Below are 22,491 nucleotides of genomic sequence, written 5' to 3'. Positions count from 1 at the left end.
ATGCAGGAACTAAATGACCCTGGAGCCCACCTGTCTGTGCGGAACGTTGTCACGGCCCTCGCTGGGAGATCGCGACCAGCGTCGTTCCCGGTCTCTGTCCCTCTCCCGGTCATGCTCCCTGTCCCGGGAGTGTCTATGTCCATATTCGCCACCGCGTTCTGGCACGTAGCGTTCCTTGTCCACGGAGCCGTGGTGGTGGTGATGATGGTGGTGGTGCTTACGGTCTTTGGATCGACCCCGGTCTCGGTCCTTCTCTTTCGATGTGAGGTCACCAGACTGTGTGGTCGTGCTCAGGTCTGTGCCCGGGCAACGTATTGGATTTATCATCACATGATTTAGTTTACAAATCAAATCTTTGTATCACCTAAAAGCAACAGATGTAAATGTACTTGTTTTATTTTCTCTGACCTGTGTCAATTTCACTGTAGCGAAAGAGGGACCGCTCAGACGCTCGATGACTGCGATCCTTTCGCCGGTGTCCGTGTCTAGTAGCTCTCCCCTCCTCGGGTATTGAAGACTCCATGTGGTAATCATCTCCTTTGTCTCTGTGTCCTCGCCCAGACCTGCTGTGGCCCAGAGACGAGGCGGACCGCTTCATTGGACTGTTGTCACTGATGGTCTAAGAAAGAAAGAGAGCCCACCAAGAGATGAAGAGAAAGTTTCTTATAGCTGTCAAGATGGCGTTTTTGGGCCAAAATGTTTGTATGCTAAGTTTTTATGCAAGTTTCCCCTTAGAATTTTTTGAAAACGCAACTAAACCTAAAGACTATTGCAATTACTAAGGCTACAAGCTTGCTCTTTCAAAATCAACTTTATGGCAAATGAAATTTATAGGGCAGGGATCTGCAAAGCAGCCTATTGGGGAGGTTTGACGTTCTGATTCCTGCTTTCTAGACAAATACGTTCTGATTCCTGCTTTCTAGACAAATACCTAAGGTCATATTAAATACTGAAAAGATTTAAACCTGATACAATTGTGACCATCTATTAATAATACAATGTTTTTGCTAGCAGCACTACAACATTTCTATCATCTTCACTGCATTGGTGAGAAAGTATTTTCTTTAAAAATAATGTCACGGAAATCATCAGGTTTCTGGTTCATTTTACAGGGAGATATTCCAGATTAAAAAAACCCAACAAACTGTCTGTGTCAGGCACTGAAGCTATTTTCTCACAAATATACATTTATGGCTAAAGTGTGCGACAGATACTGGTAAAAACCAGTATCTGTTTTTTACTCAGATCAATTAGGAATTTTGACTTTTCTGCAGATTCAGAAAAGTCTGAGGAAGGGGCATTGGGTGGAAATAAATGGTTACTTACTATAAATTGCAGTCCCCTATTTAATAAAAACAAGCAACAAATAACACAAGAATTATACAAGAAATTTGGCAAAAAGCCATGCCTTTCATGCTTCTTTGACTTGCTTTAAAAAAAACCCCAAAAAACTAATTGAAGAATCATTACAACTTGCGATACTTCCCCATCTTCACTCAGAATTGCCCTGAGCATGGCACATTCCAGGTGGCAAATTAATTTTTTGCTTCTATGTCACATGTGCTTTCCCAAAGTCATGCATACACTAGAGTTGTTTCAATTCATCTGATGGAAGTTTTTGTTTGAGGAAGGAGCAGCGCATTTGGTGCAAAACTATGATCATCTTACCTTGGAACTAAATCTTTTTGGCAGCAAAGCTGACCTAAATTTGAGTTCTAGACAGCAAAATACGTTAGAATTCCTTTGCCCTAATTGTGCTTAAATTTCATACTCCATCTCTCTCAAGCAAACATGCATACACATTTTTTTAAGACATTTTTTTCCCTCAGGTTTCTTGCATGCAGGTTGAGCAATGCTGAGTGCAGACTCGGGTACAAACGGGGGAACCGTCAACATCGTTACAGTTAAGCAGACAGGCTTGAGAACACACAGCAACAAAGCAGTGGCAGCAGCTGAGCAAAGAGAGACAGAGTCATAAGAGCCAGAGAAAGTAGTTTGAAAAGTAGCTGAGGAGAGGGGTCAGGCAAACTTCTGCCCAATTCCAAACTTCAAACTGCAAAGTCTGAACCTAATTCTACCAGTTTGGAAACTGGGCTGATGTAAAATTTCATGCTTTTATAACTCCTTTTCAGATAACCTTCCCCTGTGATAATGCATGATAGACACAATATGAAGACATCACATATGAGGGGGGAGGAAAAAAAATCAACAAAGAGGCTGAGAATGATTGAGAGGAACAAACAACAAAAGACAGGGTACATACACTGAGGTTACTGCCACGGTGCTTCCCTTTCCTCCGCTGCTGGATGCGCACAAAGAAAACACGCACACACACACAGAGCCACAAATACACCAGAGGTATGGTCACACACGGAGCAAACCCATAAAACCAAGAGAAGGGCAAGGAGACAATTAAAGGAAAGAAGGACAGTTGGAAACACGAGACAGGATACACAGAAAAACAAACAAACAAAAAAAAAACAAGTAAAAGCAAAAGGATGTTAGTGGGAAAGATTCAGCACAGACAAAGATGGAGTGCCACAATGAAGAAAAGAGACAGAGACAGAAAGAGAAGGAGGGAAAGATTAGACTCCAAAGCAGCAGAGACGGTGAAAGAAACACTTAATACAAACACTGGGAGTGGTTTCCACCACAACAGTACCACAGCGACACTCAAATTGTCACTAAGGTGCAGATTTGATTAGCTAAATAGAATTTGTTTGCCTAACTTCCTTTAAGTTTGTTAGAAAGCCTAATCTCAATTTATTATGTTAAGCAAATATAGAGTACTTTGCAAAAATATTGTCACAACTTTTTCCACTAATAATCACAAACGTGGCAATGTTTTATTAGAATATTATGTGACAGACCAACACAAAGTGGCCACCAAATTGTGAAGTGGACGGAAAAGGATCTGAAGTGTAATTTCCATTAAGTGCCATACATTTTAATTTAAGCCAAGGACAAGCTATATGATTTATGGCCCAATTTTACCTCCAAAAATATAGATATCAGATAACCAAGACAAAAACAAAATAGTCTGTCTGAAGTCTGAATATATCTTTTATTACCACCACCTTCCAGCATGTCTCTTTCTTGAAAGAGTCACCCTCACGAGAATTTCCATGAGAACTTGATACATTCATTTGGCTTTAGTTCTTTTTCAAAATCCTGCAGTGAGTGATTCCTCAGTGGGAAAACTTGTTAAGTTTTCCCAGTCGAGGTTTTGTTTTCAGTCGAGGAAACAAAAACCAGTCTGTTAGGGTGAACTTGTAATATTTTCAAAATCTGTGATGATTGTGAAAATCTTGTACTTAATGTTTTGAAATCACCCATCCAGTTTCCTGAGTGCAAACTGAGCAAAGAATTAAGGTGATGGCAAGGAGGCCTGCCAACCTCAAGACTGGGAGCTAATGTGCCACTCTTTAATAAAATGTAAATAAAATCATGCACATTATTCCTTTGGGATTGAATCCATTTATATTGTTTTCTCAATGTAGTAAACCATTCACATAGTTTGAGGCTAGATTTCTGGACATGAAATCTTGCGTCATGTCGTGTCCAGATATATGGACTTAATCGGCTTCTGTGAGTAAACACCTCGTAGAATCATCTTCGACTGCAAATATTTACCAGCTTTACAGACCTAGAAGCTAAAGTGTTGGCAAAATCTTCTTTGCAAGAATCTTAAACTCAGTCTGACCCCAAGGATCCTGTCTGGGAACAGCAGACAGGTTTTCCATCACATAGACATACCTAATTGAAGTTGAACTAAATGCAATTCCCACGCTTTTCAGGTAATAATGTTAATTATGGAGAGCTTTTTTCACTTCACAACTGTGTTGATCTTTCACATAAAAAATCCTAACAAAAATGCTAAGTTGTGGTTCTAACGTGAGAAAATGTTAAGAAAATGAAAGAAAGTGCAATCAAAATTTAGCAAAGCACCATATTTCTGCATAAGCAATCAAAGATGCACTTTAGCTTTGGTTCTTAAGTGCCTGAAGGAACAAAAAAAAAAAAAACACACATTGGCGACCACAGAGATGACAGTGGGCAAAACACCCACACGTATGAATCTGCCTTCACAAATATGTACACTTTGATTACAAATAGCAGCACACAGCAAAGCAGCAGGACCGACGTGACTCCGAGGACACACAGAACAGTGAGATCACAGAAAACCTGCAAAGCTCACACATGCACAACACACACCTGCACACAATCCCACACATGTTTAACCACACAGCATTATGCTTGTTCTATTCCAAACCATTGCCTGTAGGGAAGAAACAATTTAATGAAACACAACTAAAAAAATAAGTAATTTATTAGGGAGGGGTCCTGACAATTAGGCGTAGAAGGAATAAATAAAAAGTTGGGCTAGGGGACCGTGTACGTGTTCAAGAAGGTTTTTTGTGTGGATGACAACCAGAGCACTCACTGATACGTGAATGATGACAAAATGGATGATAGTGTGAGATAAAAAAAACCAAGGAAATCATGATTAAATAGCATCATGCAGGTGAAAGTATAAATGGACATTAAGAGGTCTGTTTTAGACTTGCTGAGCAAAAATCTAGCAAGTAGGCAGCATCTGGTAAAACATTTCTATGTTTTAGCATATCCATGTTTTAGCCAGACAAATATCTTAATGTACAGGAATTTTCATGACAGTTAGACACACTGATTGTTTCTGATTCAACATGAAGGTAAAACAGAAATCAGCACTTGCAGCAATTTGTCCAAAGCTGTCTTAACATGTCCCCAGAATTTCTTCAGACTGGAACATTGGGAGCATTTTTGTACTCAGACCTTGTAAGATGTAATGGTGCTAAATAAAAGCAGATGAGGCACGCACATGATGGGGGAGAAAATACAAAGACAGTGGAGAGGTGGGGATGCTGCTCACTTGGTTGTCGCCTGGGAGGCGGGGCATGGAAGCGGCCCTGCCGTGGCCTTCCATTGGCGGAAATAGCTCAGTATCCGAGATACCATCCTGCCCCATCTCTCTCATCTCTACCGTCTGTAAACAGAGCAGGAGAGCAGGAGATGGTGTGACTGGCTGCTATGATAGCTAACAGGGAGTAGGGGAACAGTTGGAAAATGTCTGGTACAGTAGAGAGCTACAAGGTGGGAGAATTTGGAAAGCGTATGTATTAGCGCCGACTGCCACAGCGATTGAAATTTAAACACGGAATGAGAAGAAGTACACTCCAAACAAAAGCTGCCATCAACTCAACTGAGTGGACAATGGGAGGAGAGTTTTTCCTTGTTGAAAGGCTTTAATGACATATGGCAGGAATGGATTTGAGGAGAAAGGCATGTGCAGCCCAAGGGACTTATGAGACGAACAACAATAAAGTTATCCAGATGCAATAGTGACACACTGCAGGCAGCAAAGAAAGTTGTGAAGAAAATGACAACTGCTGTTGAAGGTTAGTTTGCACACAAAGCAGTTGATGCCCAATTAAGCATCTTGTTTTTGTTGACACAATGTAAATTGTCAACAATGTTGATGTGAAATTCAAGTTTTTTGTTCTTCTTAAATATATCAAAATCTGACTTGCAGGAACGGTTGAACAATACATGTGTCAGTTGAAACCGTTTCAGACCTTTGTCAGTCAGTATGGAGGGATTGCTAAATCTGATGCAGACGCCACTGATTAGATCTAGGAGCACAACAAACATGAACATGAGTCACTTTGAAGACAAACACAATATCGATGCATGTAGTCGTGTGCTTCAGGGAGGATACAGAAAGATTTTGAAAAACAATTCAACTGACGAGAAAGACTTTGAGGGTGAGACAGTTAAAAAAAATGTAAGTTTGGTGCAAATAAGATCATAGTTGGAAATGATTTAGCAAGGACAAAAAACAAGTAAGAATGGCCCAGCAGAAACTGTGAACCCCTCTGTATCAAGGTAACTTTGTTTTGCATAGTAGAAAAATTAAAACAGAGATAGGAAACTCAGGGAAACTAACATTTACGCATGAAAAAAAGGATATTTCATATTACCTCAATTATAAGTTTGGTTTAGGTTCAGATTTAAATAAGTACAGCAACGGCTAATGAAATCAATCCATTTAAGAATAGAAAATTACATAAAAAACATTTTAAATATTATTTACAAAAGGACTAACAAGCCTAATCAAAGTGAATATTTCAATTTACTGAGATGTACCTGCACTACAGTATACCTTCACTACCTTGAGGCTATTTCAGAATGTATATATTAGTGTACTTCATCATTTTCAAAACAACTTTAGATTTGGGTTTGGGATCTCTGTATCAATTTTGAGGTGATGCTCTGTTTGCATTATTCTGCTGTGTACATTGTACAACTCTACCGATACCAACAAAAGCCCTAACTGCAGGTACAGTGTGCGGAAACTTGAAATAGTGACACTTCCTGTCGCTGTTTGGCAAAGGATCAATCTGCAGCTAAAAAAAGGGTTGATCTGTTTATGACATTTCAGATTAACCAATAAATACTTGCATTGCAAAAGGCGATCAACAGGAGAAACTTTGCCAACAGAGGAGTTCTGGGTAAAACATATTTGCAGTCTGGTGTTTTGTAATATTAATGCAAAATGTATATATGTTTTGCACAGTTTTGGCCTAATACCTGCTCTAAGTGTCTTGTTTTTGTAGCCGATATTCAGCCTGCATACATCAGTTAATGATTAAACTACATTAGTTTAGGATTATTTCAGTAATCAATTCATCACATTTCAGACCGATATGACCAATTTCTACAGTCTGTTATTGTCCATGTTTGTTGAGCCAGTGCACCTTGTAGCCCCAGCTTGTAGCACCATTTGCTATGATTTTCAGCTGAATTCAAGTCAATTACATAAACTCCCTCCCTTCCCCATTCTGATAATTGTTATCTAATAAAGTGACTGGCGAGTGTATTAATAGGTTTAAATTTGTTAAAAAAAGAAGTGTCACTAATTTTAAACTCATGCACTGAGTTCTTATTTTGGTGAAAATGGTTCAAACCTCATTAGAAGCCAAACGTCAATATGATATTCATGTCCATTGTGAGTTCTGAAAGTCCATTAAATTGTTAAATACTCACTGACTAAAACTTGCACCTCATGAGGACGCATGTTATCTATGTAGAGTTGTGCATGGCACAAAAGGTTTTCTAGGGTATGTCTTTTAAATCCTTCTACCTGTGAGTTGGACATGCTTCCCAGGCCATCTTCAGAGTGTCCTTCAGGGCTCCAGCTGCCAACCTTCTGGGACATCTCCTTGGCACGAGCCGTCACCCACGACTGGCTCTCTGGGATCCCGCCCTCCACCGGCCTGTGACACCCACAGAAACATGTCTTCCTGCTTTGATTTTCTTTAAAAACATAACAGCGCGTCAAAAGGACTTATGAACTCACAAGCTGCTGCCAGTATCTGTTGTGCCAGGCAGAGGCAAGGCGTTGTTGAGTCCTGGACCCCCATCCTGGGAGGGGGTTGGTGGCTCCACGCGCTGAAACAGTAATGGCGTTCGGTTCTGTTTGAGATATACAACATGGCCGCCGCCAGCTATCAGGCAGACTGACAGGGAAATGCAGGGAAAAGGTGCAGAGCAGGAGCAAAAAGGAGGCAGTTCCCAACAGCAAGGCCAAGCAAACAAAACCATGAGATCAAAGTAAAAACTAGTAACTGTGGAAGATCAAGAAAGATAAGAGAGAACATTGAGGAAGTTAAGCAACAGAGTGCTTTGTAAAGGTATAGAAGAAAGAGGAATGAATTACTGAAACCAGAGACTGACTAAGGAAATGATCAAGGACCCTCTTGGGCAGTCATGTCCATTTCCAGTTGATAAGGGCTAGTGTCATAGTTTGAGGCGAGTTTTAAATTTGCCTCTGATTCGACACGCCGGATGTAAACATTTTATCTCTTCCTCAGCATGCCATCCAGTTTTATAGCCCCTGTTAATGACCCACCAGTTCACATCGGGTAAGGTTTGACGCAGAGACACCTAAAAATTGCAGAAAGCCAGCCCTCGAACTCTGGAAAAGGATTTTGGGTTTCTCCTGAAAATCAGGTAATGATAAACATGAGGCTAAACAAGATGCAACATGCTTCTGGAATAGTGGATCTAAGACTGTAAGAAAGGGAGTGATAAATTAGGAAAGATGATAAAGAAAAATGTCAAATATGAACTATCATTTTTGCCATTTATTTATTAGTAATCTTCTAAAGTTCTAAGATGATTGACAAAATGTATTTCACCTTGTTTCATATTTTTGTGCAAATTTATGGAAAAAAAATTATAATCCATAAAGATTCTAAAATATTATTTTGAAACATCCAAGCTGTCTTGTTTATCCAATATTGAACCAAATATAATGATAATGCTTGTAAAGTCTTTTGCTCTCTTAAGCCACCTCAGCTTTTGCCCCAAAAAAGTTTGCTTCCTCCAAAGAGACACAGGGACAACTCATCTCAGTAACATCTTTTATTTGTCCTTTCTTTTTTTTTTTTTTTTGTCTTTAGAGGAATCTCATCAACATCACATGAGCAAACATGTGGTTATGTGAGCACTGGTTCCAAAGAGCAGGTTGAAAACCTCCAAAAAGGAGAAAAAATAATTACAGATCACAATTAGTTAAAGTTAAAATGAACTAATTGTGATCTGTAATTAATATTTTTCCTAAAGATGCCACTGAAGACGAGTTGTTCCTGTGTCTCTTTGGAGGAAACAAGCTTTTTTCAGTTTGGGCAAAAAGCTGAGGTGGCTTAAGAGAGCAAAAAACCTGACAGTGGAAAACCAGTGGTGCCTTTGAGGAAGCTTTCACTTGAGGTTCTGTGTCAGTACAGGCCTGCCAAGTTACCTTATGGATTTGCCTCCTGAGCTTGAGAAGTGAAAGGTATGGGTGCACTTGATTCTTTGTGAGGTGCGTGCCAGTTGTGTGGAGATGGTGAATACATTCAAAAGTGTACCGTTTGCTGTTTTAACTTGACCATGATAATAATTATGTACAAAATGTCCTTTAAAAATGAATTACTAGGATCCACGTTTACAGCTATAGCAAACTTGACTTACACAGTAGTTACTGTCTAGGTATTATGTAATGCATTTTACCAAAAAACATCAACCTTTTCATGTCTCCCATTACAACATACTCTAACTTGATGGCTACCACCTCTTCATATGTGCAGTTAAAGAGGGATTAATGGTGAGTAGAAGCTTCAGCTTGGCGTTGACGTATTGTACGTAGTGAATGTCATCGTTATAGTGCTATTGATTATTCATAATTCTTGAACAATTCCTAAGTAAACAAATTAAAATACGTCAGTAGTTAAAAAGCTAATGGTATGTGGAACTATGATCAGAAGGATTCCACATTTTTATTATTAAACGTCAATGTGTCTTTATGTGACAATTATTTTTTATTTCAGCATTTTATAAGTTTCACTCTCCACTTTAATAATGCAATGTAGTTCTATTAAGGAGCAGTAGGAGATCGAGAGGTAGAGCTGGTGCTCCTGACATCATGTCGCATGGGTCACATGAGGGGAAGACAGTTTGACAGTGTGTCATTTTGGTGAGAAGAATAAATATTAAAGTCAATGAATGAATGAGGGGAATTGTGTGGGGTTGACGTCAAAGGGATAAAAAAGAGGTAACAAATGCACCTAATGGTCATATTACGACATGCAGTTAATATGTGAAGCAGGCAAATATTGCTAATACAGTAGCATAATCCTGTCAAGAAGTAAACTCAGAAAATAGGCACTGTAATGTTTTCAAACACCTTCAGAGGAGCAATTATTAAATACAATCGTCATTATGTGGAAAGTGGTCATTCCACTTCCTTGACAAGTGTTTGAGTGCTGAGTTTAAGGGTAAAGGAGAATGCTTTTATGCAGTGCAAAACAGTCAAAGGTTAGGTTAGCAGATGCAATATCTTTGCAGGCAGTCAAAATGGGAAATAGGGATTTTTTTAGGTATGGGCATCTTTGGGGCTGTGACAGCACTGGAGGATAAAAATATTTGACCCGAATGTCACATTCTGAGCTTTGAACTTTGTGAAAGGTTCAGTTTTGAATCTCCACACCAAAATGTCAACACCGAAATTGCTGTTATAGACTTTGGCCCCAAGATGGCAGCAACGGATTAACAGAAACTTTTCCCATCTTAGGAGCATTTACAAAGTCACTTTTATTTATTTTATTTGTTTTACTTATTGGGAAGTCCCGATTGGAACAGAGGCTGTCACAGCCCACATTTGTAGAAATTAATCTACACACCTGTGGTCTTTATTTCAGCGCGTCAGTCTGCCTTTTAATTCAGGGACTCAGAGGCAGGCAGGGTGTTACTTTACTAGAGACTGCAGTACCTGTTCATCACGAAGAGCCTGGGATCGTTTGATCTTGCTCTGGCGATAGTATTCCATGATCATCATGGCCGCGTAGATTTTCCCAACCGTCAAGTCTGTAGCTGCTGAAAGAATGACAAGTTACCCTGCAGGATTAGACACTTTGGTATGGGCCCTGAGCATGGAGGATGGTAAAGAAGAGCGAGGCATGCACAGTGTGCAACCTGCGCTTTACCACACAGAAACATACACAGATGGAGCAATAAGTCTTTTCACTGACAGATGGATATATATATAAACATATTTTTAAATGTTTTATCAAATAGAATGGCTCTCAAAAGTATTAGAATTTCAGATTTTTGTGATGCAAAAGAAATGAAAACATGATCCTTTCAATAACTCAAATCATTTCGCATTATTTTTTTTTCAAAATTAATGCAACATTTATTTTGTACAATTCAAATACAAATTAAAAAAATTTGTTAAGAAAAAAAAAAACAGAAATAAAAAGTTGTGATAATCTTTACGCCTTCAATTGAAGATTTTCTTTGATCCAAAATATTCTTCTGAAAAGGTCTTTAGTGCTTTTAAAATAAATAAATAAATAAATTCCAACAGGTTTGTTTGTTTTTCTGTTGAATTTTACAATGTAGGTATGAAACATTAAATATTGAAAAAAAAAATCAGAAATGATTTATCTTGTCTAATTTTTTTTACATCACAAAAACATGCCATTTTAAGTGGGGTGTGCAGACTTTTTGTATCCACTGTAAGTTGTACTTTCTATTTTAAACAAGATGCCATGCAGTTCCTCCCACATTGCCAGTATTGATGCAGTCTGTCTTTTTACACGTTTTTAAGAGCAAGATTCATGCACTCATAACATTTCTCAATCTTTTGAACCACAAACAGCTTTAGAAATTCATTTACTCTGGGGGTGCTGTCATTGTAACTAGAACAGTTCCAAATCAAAGTCTTTGCCAGTGCATGCAGTACAAGCATTTACCAGTTTATCTCCAGTATTAAAGTCATCCAAATATTTTTTTTCCGCTTTGTGGTTAAGCGTGTGTGACATAAATTATGTTTACATATTTACACTGAGATAAACCTCTCAGGAAAAAGTGCACAGAAATACAAGGTTTATCAAACTTTATTCCGGGTACCAATAGAAGGAGCACACATTCCAACATGGGAACATTTACCACTGACTTAGGTTTTCCCCTACAGCTTTTTCAGAGTACTAATGTACTTCTTTACAAAATGGAAAAAAAAAAAAAAAAAAAATGTAACTGCAATATAGGACATCAAATGCCTGTAGTTTTCATTCTTTCATATCCCTTTCCAGACTCTATGTTTTTGTTGATCTGTGTTTCTCATCTTCCAACATCTTATAAATGTAATTCGCTCACGTGCTGTGAAAGACCTCCATCCCACTTGATGAAGAGCTGCTAAGGTAATCGAGACCTTTGTGGAAGGGACAGTGGACAAGGGAGGCAGCTAAAAGCATCCTGAATGAAGGCTGAAGAATCAAGTTTAGAAAACCTCTTCAGTTGAGTAGCACAGAAGTTAATAACATAGATCACATTGTTTGTTGAAATATCCCTTAAAAAAGATGCAGGTATAACCTAATGGTGATCTGCATTTCTGTAATACTAAAGGCACTGGAAAATTTGAATTGAATACAGTGCATCATATTTGGTGCAAAAAAATAGAAGAGCCAAAACGGGTTTACTGTTGATAGTCAGGGATGTATAGAAATGTCTTCTCAGTGTCAATGTTTTCACATTTAGACTTGAACTCTGGCTGCCTGGAGTGAAAAGACATCTATAGAGAGTTTATCTATAGTATGACACCCTCTGATTTCAGGCACAGATAAAGCAAGAAATAGGAGATGCGGTGTCTTTTGTATGTTTTTGTTTTCTGTGCAGAGTTGTGTTTTTATGTGGTTGGTTATTTGGTGGCGATATGTTAATATGCGTTTAGGGATCTGCCAGCTGATTCAGAGGGTGCAGCCGTGACAGAGACAGAAAGAGAGAGAGACTGACTGAGAAAAGCGGACCTCGGGTGGCGTGAAGTGAATCATCGTTGGAGCACTAGGTGCCATAAGGTGGCTGGACCGAGCCACAAATCTGTCTCCGCACCAGCACTCTGAGACTTACCCTTGTGTGGCGTGACCAGCAAATCCAAAGTTTTCTGGGAGAGGTTGGGCCATATCGCCATCATCTCTTTCCTCAGCTCCGCGTCCATCTGGTGCTTGTCAATGCCACCTAGACATATTCGTAGCAAGACCAATGCATGCATCCAACATGCAAGTACAAACCAATAATGTTGTTTAAAATGTTTACCACACAAGAACACATTATTCGTCCAAAGAAATAAATTTATATAAAAAAGGAACACACACCACATACAAACAAGGAGACAGACAAAAAGAAAGAAGGTGTTTATTAGTAAGACAGAAGTTAGGATCAGTTAAGTTTGTGACTCCATCTGGTACTCTCTCAATTTTAAGTCGTGACATCCTAAATACGTCGTATAGTCTACAGTCCAGGCCATATGAGGTAAGACATAAAGACGTAAGGAGCTGGAATGATATGCTACAAGAATAAAATGCAAAATATTTCCTAATGAAAGTCTAGGAAATATTTTAGACAACGTGCAGCGTGGAACTTTGTCTTCTAAAGTAAGTGCAAGCTATCATTATGAAGTTCAGATTAGAAAGTGTGTAATTTAAGCTTGGAACCTTGTTTGATCTACTTTTGTGACTCTTATCTTAAAGTAAGGCAGGCTGTATTGACAGAGTCTATTCACAAAAACATTGACAATATGTTATAAAAGGACAGAGGAATCCCTGACCACGTTTAAATCATTTATCTGGGCCCATTTTGAGAACTCTGCAGTAAAAAAAGAAACGGTGACAGTGTGAGAATACTGCGATTGGTTAAGCGTAAGCTGCTAATAACATAAAAGTAGGCCACAGAGCTATTATTTCACAGGTTATTTTTCATTGAGTCTGGACTGCATTTTATCCACTCAGACCACAAACATACACTATAAACTCGAGAGGTCCTCCCCAATCATCAATCACAATCTGTCACACAATGGACATGCAGCTGGAGTTTTGGAACCAAGGGGTTAGAGATATGTTTGGGGGTTAGAGATATGTTTGGGGTATTTCCCCATTTCTAGCTGTACTTTGTGCTCTAGCTCTCAGGGAAATTGCCCAAACACCATTAAAACTTAAAACACAAGCAAAGTGGCTCAATGTCGAATAAAATTCACAGTGATTATGGATTTCTGACTTCCTCTAGAAGTGAATCGGGACATAGTATTGTCAGGATTGTTCTGCTGATTATGAGCACGCCTCCAGGATGATGACAAGGCAAAATTAATATTTTGAAAATTTTCAAACTCTTATTTATAAAAACGGAAAACGCAAGCATTTCCAAAATCTTAGTTTTAAATCAAGCCCACCCAGTGCAGAAAACTCTTGATCTTCTTTGGAGCCCAATATTGCATATCGTCTTATCTCATAAGCTGCTAGACGTAACCTAGTGACAAAAGTAATTTAAAACGTTTCATACCCTTTGCAATCTTGATATCCAGAGCTGTGCGGATCAAAGCCATGAGTGTGGAGTTGAAGTGGACAGAGTTGTCGTCACCCACAGGTAGATCCATGCGAAGTAGTCTCTGTGAGGAAGCCAATTAAGGTGAGCAGTGAGAAAATTTGGGAAGTAAAGGAAGTGTTTGTGGAACCTCCAGGTGACAGGACCACAAGGTTTGTGGTTGGAAGGGGAGCTGGGAAGGGGGGAAGGGCAAGGGTCCTCAGATTGAAGGAGCTTTGCACAGCTTAAATGATAGGAACTAACTCTACCTGTAATGGTTAAAATTAGAATTACTTTTTAGTACTTTTGTTCTATTAAAAAATTCCAGAGTCACTGATTTGTTTCGTAAGGATCACTTTGATCATGTTAACACTGACATCCAAAAGTAATCACAGGTTGTTTTATCAAAAGAGCATTACAGGCTGAGCAGTGCCTAGTGTTACCTAGAGCTCCCCCTTTGGAGGTTCACAGTAAAAACAACTGAGACCAGCTGATAAACCAATAAACCAAAAACAAACAATAGGAGAAATTACAGGAATAAAGCACGTTGTTTTTTATTTATTGGTTTGACCTTATAAAGGTCTCATTGACTAATATCACAAGAGGGCAACACAGGGACAGACACCAACTCACTGCACGATGCTCGTGTGTGTTTTGGTGGAAAAAGACAACGAAAGGGTGAAAAAAAACATACATGCATTGCATCATGCATTCCCCGTGCACATTCCATTTTAAGTACATCTACATTTTTCCATCTTTCCCCAAGTCCTTCTTGCACATACAGTCCCCATGCAAGCATGCAGCGCACACACAAAATGTCTCACAGGACAAGCAGCCGAGTAGCTGTGAACAGAAAGTCACTGCTGGTGACATTGGAATGATCTTGAGTTGTTTCAATGTGGTTGTTGGTATAATAAACGAGAAAAGACAAAGTAATTGTATTAACACAGATGAGTAATTTGCTGCATGTCTGGTTTAGACGTTGAGATCTAGTGTGTGAAAAATGGATTAAGGTTAGGAGGGTTAATAGGTGAGAGAGAGCAGTGTTTTTTTTTCTTTTTTTTAAATTGGGAAGAGCAAAAATCAAGAAAAGCTCACCATGGAAGAATTATTTTTGTCCATAAATATGTAACTTTTTGGGTAAACGTCAACTAAACACATGTAGGGAATATAAAGCGAAACATGAAAGGGCAGAAAGTTTGTAACTGAAAAGTAAAGTTTGGAAAAGAGAGGCGACAAAATTAGAAAAATTATTTGGTGCTGAAGAGAAAAAGAAGAAAAAGAAGTGACCAAAAACAAAATAACAAAAAAAAAAAAAAAAAATGCATTTAAAAAGAAGCAGAAAAACAGAAGCCATTATTGGTTGGCTGTATGTGTAAAAAGCAGTCCTGCCTGAAGGTTCTGATGTCTTTCCTCCAGAGAGAGAGAAATAGTCAACAGTGAAAAGCAAAAGAGCTAACTATATCACTGTTTTGTGAACTGGGTTGAAATTTTCAAGTGAAGCTTGGATTGAAAACATATGTATGGAAATGGTCACATGATAACGTTCAAAGGACAGATTATCGGATTAGACCATGCACAAAGTGCATGTTGTGTTGTTAGGCAGGAGAACAAAAGGGTTACACGTTTCCTTTCCATCAGGAGGGACGCTTATAATGCCTGGAAAACTCTTTCACATTTTGCCATATTTCAACCTCAAACTTCCAGAGAATTTCATTGGGTTTGTATGTGTAAGCGCAACACAAAGCAGTGCACAATTGAAATGGAAGGAAAGGCTATTTTATAAAAAAATGATCTGAATGATATGGCATGCATTTTTATATATCTTCCTTTACTACTACCCACTAAAGAGAAATTCCAGAGCAACCATTTGCTTTTAGTCCACCTGAGCGTAGCAGGTTTTGGACATGAAATGCTGTTCAGCCCATTATATGAAATGAAAATAGTATGCCATCGCTGCAACAAAAGTCTTGAAGGAACAGAGGAATCTGCATAGTGCAGGACTTGATTCTTGGCTCTTTTATGTAGCACTCTATTGCACACCAATATGATTTTTTGAGCACTTTACTTCTCAGCTAAGACTATTTTTTACTTATATTCTGAATAAACCTTTTACAGAGTGTATGTGCATCTTTGGCATTTTACCTAAACTGACAAGCCAGGCAAGGAGAATATTGATCTGAGAAGTAGCCAAAAAGTCCATGATAACTTTGGGTGAGTTGTGAATTCTGCAAATCTGTCAGTTTTGGTGGATGAGCAAAAAGAAAAAATATAATAAATGAAGTCTATTTTGTAAGTTCATCACAAGACATATAGGGGACTCAGCATACCCCAAGTCATCAAACATAGTGGTGAGGTGACAGCATTAAGCTGTTGAGATTCAAGGAATTTGGACAGAGTTGATCTGTAATATAGCTAAAGCCTGCAGAAGCCTAAGACATTGTAGTTCAGAGGTTCACTTTTTAGGGGCCCAACAACAGTGGAGCAAGTAACTGATAGTCTAACTGATAGTCTCTGCCAAGACTTGAAATTTGCAGATTATGTTTGTTCTCCATCTATCCTCTCTAGCTGAGTTTGGACTATTTTTCAATGAAGAACAAAGACTCAGGTGAACTGATCAAATGCATGCCACATTTTTCAGATTTGGATTTACAAAGTATGTGGAAAACTACTTATCTACTTTCCATTTTGCTACTGTACACTACTTTGTTTTTGTAGTGTATAATACAAACATAGTAAAATACACCTAAGGTAGTGACTGTAGTACCAACAAATGTGAAAGAGTTCAAGTGGTATCAATACATTTGCAAAGAAATGTAGTTTGAGAGCAAAACGCAAACAGACAGAAAGGGAGATAATGGTGCATCAGATGAAACAATGGAAAATAACTGAGAAAGAGATCAACAGAGCTTAAACTGTATCGGTCAAATAGTATTGATCTCTACTTTTATTTGTGAGGTTAGGTTTTGACTCAGGGAAATGGCCCAATAAGACAATAATCTCAATGTAAAAGTTAATTAATCTCTGGAAATAAGGTGGGCATTCGAATGACACATTATTAATATTGCAACTGTGTCTAAGTCCCATCCAATGTGGAACGGTAAATACAATAAAATGTCATCACTATTTGCCCGAAGTCTGCTGATGAAGGAGCGATGGCTGGGAATGGAAATGGTCTCCTGTGCCTACAGGCTGTTTGGCTAGCTGCCCCCCCCGGAGGCTTACAGTGATCTGCCAGTGATTTCTCATGGGAGCCGATCACGAGAGGAGTTAGGGGAACATATGCTCACACGGATGTGATTACCATTCTGTACGCTTCTATTTTGGAAATATTTCACGAGTGACTCTTTGTGTCTGTGGTATTTGACAAAAGGGCGTGTGCAGAGAAAAAAAAAAAAACAAACAAACAAGAAAACTACAGTGGCAGTGGGTGGTCATTGGCCGTGCAGAAGGCAGGTGAGCGTATGTGTGGGGAGGGGAGCAGCAATATTCAGAGATGAAAGGGGGCTGGAAACAGAATAGAACTGCATTGACGACAGAACCAAAGGACAAAGAGGAGATCGGACTTGCAGATAGAAAAAAAGGCTGCTTGGGGGCTTGGAGCTGCTGCTACATGAAGGGTGACAGAAAAAAGAACAGCTTCTGAATGGCAACCAAAGGCTCCCTGAGGAAAACACATCACTGACACAAGCCCTCCTGCTCTCTCTACCATGAGACATAGCAGAAAATATCTATGTGTAGGATGATGTGACCTAATTCCCTGTGTTTCTGTGTATGTGAGTGTGTATGTTCGAGAATGGGCCTCATCCACAGGAGGGAGCGAGTCAGAGGACGTTAAGTCTGGTGGACCTTCCAAGCCCTGTTGCACACGCATACTGTCAGATATGAGTGTGATTCTTTATTAGGGTCCCCTTCCATAAAAAATTTGGGTAATTAACCTCTACACATAATATCATAATCTCAATATGTGGAAAAAAGGAGAAAAAAAAGATTTCAATCTGTTTCTTGCCTGTCCAGTGCAAACGAGCTGAGAGGGTCCCTCTTTCTCGTCCCCTCCTGCGGATACGCCACATACCCTCCCCCCGGCTGGAAACCTTCGAATTATCTTTCCTGCTACCTGCGCCCGTCAGTTCCACACCACCACACAAAGGCCACAACACCGACCAGCCGACCCAAAGTTTTCCACGAAAAGGAACAGAAACAAAACCAAAGAAACAATGACACTAAAGTTTACACCACGTTAAAATGAGCGCTTAAATCCCTAATCCCTCCCTTACAGACCACCCCACGACACCCATAAGAAAGGCTTTGATAGAGATGTGGGGGGTGGGCCTTTCTGACCTTGTAGGCCACCCGTGCTGGACACCTCTTCCCTAGGCCCAGCGGAGGACTCATGTGTCTCAGCATGTCATACATTTCCCTGCAACTGATCCTGCCACTGCATCATCAGCCAGTGCCACCACCCCGTTACCAAATCAGGAGAGGGAGAGAGAGAGGCAGAAAGTAGATGAAGTTAAAGTATAGGTTTGAAAATAGAAAATAGGATATTAGAAAGATACAAGAGAAGGTGGGAGGAAATTCACCAAAACAAATAAAAATAGACAGTGGGGAGGACACGCTTTTGACTTAGAGAGCGTGTGGGAGTGTGGGTTTTCTGAGGTAAAATATTTCTCTTCTCGAACGTGAGACTCAGAAACTAAAGGAGGCAGGAAATAAAAGCTGAGGGCTGGAATCTAGTCACGTTTCTACTAGGTTGAGTAAACAGGTTTTACTATGCAAAAGATTAAAAAACGTTTCGTTTCTAAGACTCAAAATTAAGTGAATTCTTAAAGGGAATACAAGAATTGTCAAACATAAATACATTTCCTATTTGTACCGATGTTTGGGTCAAAGAATAGGCCAAAATTCTGAACTATGTTGATATGATGAACGGTCTCCCTTTACATTTTGCCTAGGAAAATTAAGCATCACTCAACTGGGTTTATTTTTTTAATCCAGTAGCACCTGCAAAATTCTTTTGCTAAATATTTATTTTAATGTTCTACATTTCTTAGTAGTGTATTAGAGAAATCCTGGTTGATGAATTTTGAAAAAAGGAATTACGCAAAGACAGAATGTACAAGGATTTATCAACAATATTTTACCTCCCTCTTTTAAAACTTTTAAATCTACTGTGTTTGGTGGCTCAATAATGATGAATTAAGTATTTTTGTACTATCTTGAAATGATATTTAACATTGATAATATATGCTAAATATCAAAATCACCCTTCAAAAAATATCAAAAAACAGAATCGTGTTCAGTAAACACTGAATCTTGCTTCCGTATGTCGCTGTGTGTTCAGTATGTTTGTCGGCGTGTGTTTGTGTGCGACTCCAAAGAAAGGCAGAGCAAAGCTTGACAGGAGGCAACAAGCAGTGTCTGCTCTGATCAGAGAAGGGAGGAAGAGGAAGGGGTGTCAATGCAGTTTCTGTTGTTCCCCTAAAACCCCCGAAACCAAGAACAATGCATCACTACAGTGGACAACCGTAGCTTGCTACATTAAAGCCCTGGCTCCACAGCAAGCAAAAAATACAAAATAAAAATACAAAATCAAAGATAGTCAAAAGAAATACAAAAACAAAATAAAAAAGGATCTAGTTTATAATGGCAAAACATCTTAAAGTTTTCATTTTGTGCATTTAACATGCTTCTCCAGGTGTCTGCATTGTCCTGCACATTCTCTCAGCACTTCAGAATGCAAGTCGATAATGGTGGAAAAGAAGTTGAAATGAAAAAACAAAGAAAACAAACTAAGAGAACAAAAAACCAAAAACAAATCAAAAACAAAAGCAGCATTCAATCCATTCCTGGATGCCATGGCTAGCAAGTGTGGTTGAGAAGGTTTCATTTGAATGAGAGTCAAACCTTGCAGGCCACCCTATGGGGGCATTTCTTTCCTAAGCCAAGAGGCGGGTCGATAACTCGTAATAAACTGTACATGTCCTTATAATGTATGCGCCCGCTGCAAGAAGAATACAGGGGAGTTAAACATGGACACAAACAGGGGAAAAAAACATCCAGAGAGAAGAGAGGAGATTGGGAGCAAGAACACAAGATCGACAAGAACAAGAAAAGACTTTACAGTGTTGTAAAAATGATCCTTGAGATAAGATAAATTACAAAAACATCACTTCAGTGCAAGGCCTTGATATCTGGCTAGAGAGTTGCAGCGAATAAACAATACAATTCAAGAAACACACAGACTAGGAATGTATGCGCTTGATAATTGCTTAATAGCTGCTTAATAGCTGCTTTTGATGTGAGGAGTCCCTCCCTCTTAAATACATGTTTAGTGTTAGCTATTTGTTGCTGCTTCCTGGAATTTGTCTCGCTACATGTTTGCAGAAAAAAAACAAGTCTTTTCAGTCATTGGCCAGTTATTCATTGAACAAATGCATCCATTCGTAACTCCTTTATTATTATGATGCTTTAATAAAACTGACTATCAGAGATCGCAAGGCTACTCTCAAACATTTTTGGTTTTAGCTCCTCAAGTCTTTTTACTTCTTAACAGTTAAACAGTTTGCAGGACAGCATAAGGGAACACACAAAATCTGGAATACAGATACCTTGAAACTTAGCATGTCTACAGCAGATATTTACATTAAAGGGAAGGTTGTTGTGGAGTGTAGACACTGCCACATTAAGTTTTTGCCAGTATGCCGTTTCCAGTAGAGGGAGAAGATTTAGAAGCAGGTAAAAGATATATCTCGGGAAGGAGGAGGGCAGGAGAGGAGAAATTAAGGAATGCTCTGTGTGATGGAGATAACCAGGGGTCCCATGTGGTTGTACACATATGTAACTATTTGGCAAGAGCTTCACTTTGTTGTGACAAGCTGAGCACTTACATCCTAAAGCTGCAGTAGGGAATTTATAACATATTTGTTGAAACTGTCACCATGTCCTAACAGTAGAATATGAGACAGATCATCTGTGAAACAAAATTCAGCTCTTCTGGTTTCTCTCAGTGGTCCTAGTGCAGTTTGCAGAAACACATTTCTTCCAGTCAGAAACAACCAATCTGACCCAGGAGGAATATCTTAGTATTGTCAGTCGTGCTCGTGTATGTGCTGCTCACACCCCGAAGCTCAAGATTAGCAGTGTGCTGCAGCTGCCCTGATGATGAAACAACCTAATGTTACAGGAAACTGACAATTTGTCAAGTTGTCAGCAGGCTCTGCTATACAGGGAGGTGTGGCGCAACATAATGCAACTGGGGGCAGAAGGGCATTAAGGAGTGCCTGTTCAGATTTTTGAGATCAAGTCCACATTTTTCTTACAACTCCCTACTGCAGCTTTAATAGCATAATTCCTTAAAAAGACATTTGCGAATCAGAATTTCATTTTACCAGAGAGAAAAACGGTCACAGAGTTACTCTGCCGTGACCACAGACCTTGGTGAGAATCCCTGTGTGAGCAAACTTGTTAGAACATGAAGGCAATACTTTAACAAATCTGAATGTCATATGGTAACTTAATGTGTGCGATTCTATAAGCTTTGTGTTTCATTGTAGATGGAGGTAGGCATGTTAGCACTCACCAGGCAGCAGGATCATACTCGGCCCATATCCTTACATACTCATCAAGGTGGTGAGGTCCCAGAATAGATGAATCTCTTGTCAGGTACTCAAAGTTGTCCATGATAACGGCTACAAACAGATTCAGCATCTGCACATATAGGCATTTGAACGCACACGTAAACCAAATATATGTTTATTCATGCTTTCCCCCTCCCATTCAATACTTTGTTGAACTGTATTTTAGCTGCAAGACCTTTAACCCTCTCCAGGCAGGTGTTGCAGATTTGCAACAACTTAGCCAGTCTTTTCAAGTAATTTGAGCCTGAGAGGGTTAAGGTTTCTGTGTCACCTTTGCACATCTAACAATTTAAATTTCTGCCTATTTGTTGTTGGCAAAATAGCATAAGTACAAACAGAGTGAATAGAGAGTGTTTGTGAAATTTAATTGACAAATCTTGATCGAATGATAAAAATTATCGACCCAACTAAATTATCGATCCTGCCACCACCATGTGTTTTAAGATGGAGTTGTATTTTTCTACCAAACACAGCAGTATATCCTCTTCTACATATTGTGGTGCCATGTACATACATCGTTCAGTAAATTAGTACATGTTGTAAAGAGGTTGTAAAGAGATGCATATGATTCTGTAAAGCATTGTGATTTTCCTCTACTGGTAGGATGCAACTGTTAAAACCTCACAGTGTGCACTCACCAGGAACGAACAGAAGAAGATGAAGGAGACAAAGTAGAGGTAGGCCACCTGGCTTCCACACTCCGGCCCTGTGTTTCCTGAATTGATGTCGCACTCCTTACCCCCCAGACAAGCCAGCATAATCTCATGCCACGCCTCTCCTGTCGCGCTCCTTCAAACGCACAATAATGAGATCTTTAGCAAAAAGGAGTATGGAAGGAAACTGAACATTTGCATAAAGTGCAAGCATTACGATCATTACTGTATGTAAGGACATCCACTCTTTCTGGGAATCCTAA

General features: G+C 39.3%; 1 protein-coding gene across 11 annotated transcripts in view; it reads right to left on the bottom strand.

The window, feature by feature from the left end:
- The window catches only part of cacna1aa (calcium channel, voltage-dependent, P/Q type, alpha 1A subunit, a), a 65,792-nt gene that overhangs the window by 6,670 nt on the left and 36,631 nt on the right, over positions 1-22,491 (bottom strand). For 5 of the 11 annotated variants that reach the window (XM_055035249.1, XM_055035254.1, XM_055035256.1 and 2 more), the window contains 12 exons: positions 22,214-22,364; positions 21,518-21,645; positions 19,843-19,939; positions 13,915-14,020; positions 12,490-12,597; positions 10,352-10,455; positions 7,400-7,515; positions 7,184-7,316; positions 4,913-5,026; positions 2,264-2,302; positions 409-619; positions 31-296 (listed from right to left, as the gene is read on the bottom strand). In XM_055035249.1, coding sequence (XP_054891224.1) covers positions 31-296; positions 409-619; positions 2,264-2,302; positions 4,913-5,026; positions 7,184-7,316; positions 7,400-7,515; positions 10,352-10,455; positions 12,490-12,597; positions 13,915-14,020; positions 19,843-19,939; positions 21,518-21,645; positions 22,214-22,364 — 1,573 coding nt within the window. The remainder of the gene's footprint in view (positions 1-30; positions 297-408; positions 620-2,263; positions 2,303-4,912; positions 5,027-7,183; positions 7,317-7,399; positions 7,516-10,351; positions 10,456-12,489; positions 12,598-13,914; positions 14,021-19,842; positions 19,940-21,517; positions 21,646-22,213; positions 22,365-22,491) is intronic. The other 6 variants (XM_055035251.1, XM_055035253.1, XM_055035250.1 and 3 more) reach the window with 6 other exon arrangements.

The sequence above is a fragment of the Poeciliopsis prolifica genome, unplaced genomic scaffold (assembly GCF_027474105.1).
Source record: "Poeciliopsis prolifica strain line A6 unplaced genomic scaffold, Auburn_PproV2 SCAFFOLD010, whole genome shotgun sequence".
NCBI classification, from domain to species: domain Eukaryota; kingdom Metazoa; phylum Chordata; class Actinopteri; order Cyprinodontiformes; family Poeciliidae; genus Poeciliopsis; species Poeciliopsis prolifica.
The sequence above is the reverse complement of the archived record's forward strand: the minus strand, read 5'-3'. Positions and strand labels throughout refer to the sequence as shown.